Below are 4,001 nucleotides of genomic sequence, written 5' to 3'. Positions count from 1 at the left end.
TTTTGTTTGCAGAGTTTATCGTCCTACTCACGTTGTGCACTGCTAAACGTGATCAATTCTACCAAAGTTGTAACCTCTCGAACAGCCATGCAGCTAAAAAGAGGGACAAACTATAATTTGTTCTAGTATGTCCACATTCGATACCTAACAAGCGAGAAAATGTCAGACCAGAGGTCACACAGTAAAGCTCTCTCCACAGCCACAAGTTCCTTTCACATTTGGGTTGTTGAAAACAAATTCACTGGACAGCTCCGTTTCAACGTAGTCCATCTCCGTGCCAAGAAGAGTGAGTTGAGCCTTAGAATCGATGAAAACCTTCACACCATCCTGTTGCACTTCGGCGTCGAACTTGCCCTTCTCGGTGGCATAGTCCAAGATGTACGTGAGGCCATTGCAACCGCGGTGTTTGACGCCAACTCTCAGACCGATGACGTCTTTCTTTTCGGCTAACAAGGCCTTAACGCGATCCACGGCTGCTTTGGTAAGTACCAGCGCAGCACGCTGTGGCACGTTAAGCCGCTTAGAGCCCACCGCACGCACGGTTGCTGTAAATTTCGATGCCATCTTCTTGGGCCACCAAACTTCTTAACTTCACTGCAGATACATAACTCGGAAGGCGCGTTCACGGCCGATGACTAGATGTGAAAAAAGAGCTTGCAATAGCTGTCACGTAACATCTTTACGCGCCGCTGCGGCACATGACTACAGCCTTGCCATCTTTCGTGCAGCGCAGTAGCGGAGTGTAGAAAAGAAAAAAAAAAGACAAGAAATGGCTAGTGTTGGCTGGAAGCGTCTCTTTGGCTCAAACGACAAGCCACAGGGGCGTCCGAAGTCAAAGCAAGGCTAGCCACCGTTAGCAGCGCAGTGGGGTTTTGGTTTTGCGCTCTGATGCTGTCATGTGCTCCTTGAACTGTTTTGATTTTTCGTGAATTATGACGAACGCAGATGTAAAGACGGTAATATCAATCATAGATGCTCTAACATCGGGGCAGGAGCAAGGTAAGCAACTGTTACACAAATACATTCTTTCTGGTCTTTGAACGCAATGGGTTGTGTTGTCATCATCGACATTTCGTTGAGAGAATCCTCCCTTTTAGCTGGCTTTGACGACTTTTGGCTGACGTAACAACACACTGACCTGTATAAAAATGTGTCCTTGTAGCGCAGCTCTTCATTACGAAAATTCTGCATGCATAACAATTTATACTTTCGCTGTTCTAGCGTCTTGAGCAATTCTGTTGGCGATTTGACGTGCCAAGCTACTGATACTGTGGTCTAAAGTTGTGAGTCATGCCATTTAATACCTGCTTGAGAATACTGATTAAAGAAGTAGGAAAGTAAAGGTAGAACTCAACATGTAGTGCTATGTTGCGTGTCTCGGTAGGGCAGACAAGTTCGCTGTGCAGAAGCTTCGGTTTAACAATAGCTTTTCACGTTTCAGATGCTAGAGCACGAGCGGAAACAGGAAGCAGCTTTGGGCTATTGCTGCAGCAGAGACTCAGCTGCTTTGCTGAGAAGGCATCAGCTAATGGAGACCTCAGAAGAATAATCTCCGAGAGTGCACCGCATTTGCTACAGCCACAAAGCAGTGACGACTGGCATTGGCTCTTCCTTGATCACTGCATCTCTCTACTGATCGTGCTAAAAGATCTTCTGGACACATCGCCCATAGCGGCAGTGCCATCGAAACCTCAGGGGCCTTCTCACCATTCTGAAGCGCCGCCTGCACCTCCGAACTGCCTCGGTGTGCTGCAAAAGAAGACTGTGCAAGGCCTGCTACAGTTTGTGGTGGCCCTTGGGATCAACCCAAACCTGTTGCCGGGTGTGGGACTGCCACTCGAACAACGGACAGTCAGCAGTCTCCCCAACTGCAGTGCGTGTCTACTTCCATGGCAAAAGCATCGATACCTGGTGGCTTCTGTCCGGGCTCTCCTTATGTGCATCCAGAGCCCTGTGCTTTGCGGCATGGTTTTGCATCACCACCTTGTTGACGTTCTAGCAGCATTACTGCAACTCTGCCATGCACCAATCCGTAAAGTGAGTTCACTGAAATGTTCGAATTCAAGCAGCTGCCTTGCAATGACACTAACATGCAGGCCAAATGCAATGGCTGTGCCTTAAATAAAGTAATTAAGTATGTGGGGCTAGTGAGGTGGCTCTGGATTAATTTTGATCTCCTGGGGTTCTTTAACAGGCACTGATGTCAGACAGCACATGCACGTTTCTGCATTTCACCTCAACAAAAATTCAACCGCAAGGTCTGGAATTCTGTCCATGGCAAGCAAAGTTCAAAGCAGTCTTAAAGTTGCTGCAGCTTAAGTTTAAACACTAGCCATTTGCTCATCTGTCTTCCATTCACAGGCATATATCATCTGCCATATAATTATTGCCAGACGGCCCAGCATTGAGCACACCAAGCATATTAATAGCTTCCCCAGACAGTTGTCCCAAATTGGATAACCTTGTTTCCCACCACTCTGGCCTCCATTTGGCTCCTAAGAGAGCTGATAAATGCACAACAGTCCATATGACGCCTTTCAATTTTCTGTGAATGTCTGTCGATAAAGTTTCTAAGCATGTGGGCGCACTTTTCTCATGTGAGCGATTTGTGGCCGCTTATGTTTGGCCCTCAAACAAATGAAGTTAACGAGCAAAAATAAAGGAGGAGGAAAGCCTTTACACAGGGATTGTGGCGAATGGCACCTCCACCCTTCCGTGACCCCCACCAGCGGGTTTTCCACGTCCAGACAAATGGAAACTGCTTTTCAAGTGGTGAACCCAGTGTTTTACCCACCCATGGCCCATATACCATTGGTATACGGCCTGATTTCTCATGATCTCATGGTTCAAAAGTGTGTTACAGTTGCTTTACCTAGCATAGAGGCTAGCCTTTTCTTTTGGAACCTAACACAAAAGTAGCTTTCTCTTGCATTTGTTGTACTCAAATATATTGTTTCTGCGCTACATGAAAAGGCTGAATATTTGATGTAACATTGTGGGAGGGCATGACGTGACCCACCAGTGCCCCATGGTGCATTGAGCACGTGAAGGAACTGGTTGAGCACAGCTCTTAAAACTATACCATGTACTTGTCACTGAAGCCATGCCCAGCTTCTTCTAGTCATTTGTAGGTTGTAAGATTTCCACTTCGAGTCCAGACAAAGCACTTCATTTTGTGTTTCTTTGTGAATGCATCCAAATGATAAAATCTGATCTACTTTTACACAGGTCGTCATTTCTGATTTCTTTGCTGCTTTCTTGTTATAAATTTTTATCTCTAGGCAAAGTCTCCATTTATATGCCAACTTAGTGCAGATTCCATTTATGCACTATATGCTGTTTTATCATGTGCCACTTGTGTCTTACTTATATATCACGGCAGCATCTGTGCCTCGCCTGCGGGTGGTAAAAGTGTGTGAAGATGCTGTTGCTGCAAAATTTAATTTTCTTGTTTCAGATTACAGATGAGAGTGAAAACACTAAGTCTAATCTCAGCTTTGCAAGCCATTCATCAACTGTTCTGGAGCTGAAGTCATCGTTGGCAAGATGTAGAGGTATGTTAGCAGTGCTTGCCAGACTGTTGCCAGGGTTGCTCTTTTTTGAGTGGTGCGGCTTTTATTTCTATCATTGTTAATATGAAATACTGAATAGGCAGAAAGTAACTGTATTCTGCTTATACTTGCATCATCACTCTATATTGGCATGCCTCGTATATTTTTTTTCCCTGCTCTTTTGCAGCGAGTGCACCAGCTGATGATGCCAGTTTGATTCAAGAAATGTTGGAGGACAGGCAGTACCTCTCTTTAGATTTGCAGCGCGTGTTGGAAACTACGTATCAGCCCATTATTGTTCGAGAACTCCTGCTTTTACTTTCTAGTGCATCCCAGCTCAAGGCAAAAGGCGTAAGTTACTGGTCGTGCTTACTAATTGTGCAACAAAGCCTGTGCAGTTAACATTACTGTGCGAACTATAAATCCTGTGGGTCTTGGGAAATTTTCATT

The 4,001-nt window shown here is 45.4% G+C and overlaps 2 protein-coding genes across 2 annotated transcripts in view; one reads left to right on the top strand and one right to left on the bottom strand.

Moving 5' to 3' along the window:
• Window positions 1–94: 94 nt before the first annotated feature.
• MagR (Iron-sulfur cluster assembly 1 homolog MagR) lies at window positions 95–703 on the bottom strand. The gene has a single exon (XM_077659970.1). It carries the CDS (start codon window positions 562–564, stop codon window positions 175–177), a length of 390 nt encoding a protein of 129 aa, XP_077516096.1. The 5' UTR covers window positions 565–703; the 3' UTR covers window positions 95–174.
• Window positions 704–839: 136 nt separating this feature from the next.
• The window catches only part of Tango6 (transport and golgi organization 6), a 28,578-nt gene continuing 25,416 nt past the window's right edge, over window positions 840–4,001 (top strand). The window contains exons 1-4 of the mRNA XM_077659966.1: window positions 840–999; window positions 1,442–2,037; window positions 3,458–3,554; window positions 3,739–3,902. Of these exons, the coding sequence (XP_077516092.1) occupies window positions 933–999; window positions 1,442–2,037; window positions 3,458–3,554; window positions 3,739–3,902 (924 nt within the window). The 5' untranslated portion in view covers window positions 840–932. The remainder of the gene's footprint in view (window positions 1,000–1,441; window positions 2,038–3,457; window positions 3,555–3,738; window positions 3,903–4,001) is intronic.

This window comes from Amblyomma americanum, chromosome 3, assembly GCF_052857255.1.
Source record: "Amblyomma americanum isolate KBUSLIRL-KWMA chromosome 3, ASM5285725v1, whole genome shotgun sequence".
Taxonomy (NCBI): domain Eukaryota; kingdom Metazoa; phylum Arthropoda; class Arachnida; order Ixodida; family Ixodidae; genus Amblyomma; species Amblyomma americanum.
The sequence above is the reverse complement of the archived record's forward strand: the minus strand, read 5'-3'. Positions and strand labels throughout refer to the sequence as shown.

Bases quoted from the DNA above. Each gene is read 5' to 3' on its own strand.
- MagR (XM_077659970.1), bottom strand. From the start codon at position 564: ATGGCATCGAAATTTACAGCAACCGTGCGTGCGGTGGGCTCTAAGCGG.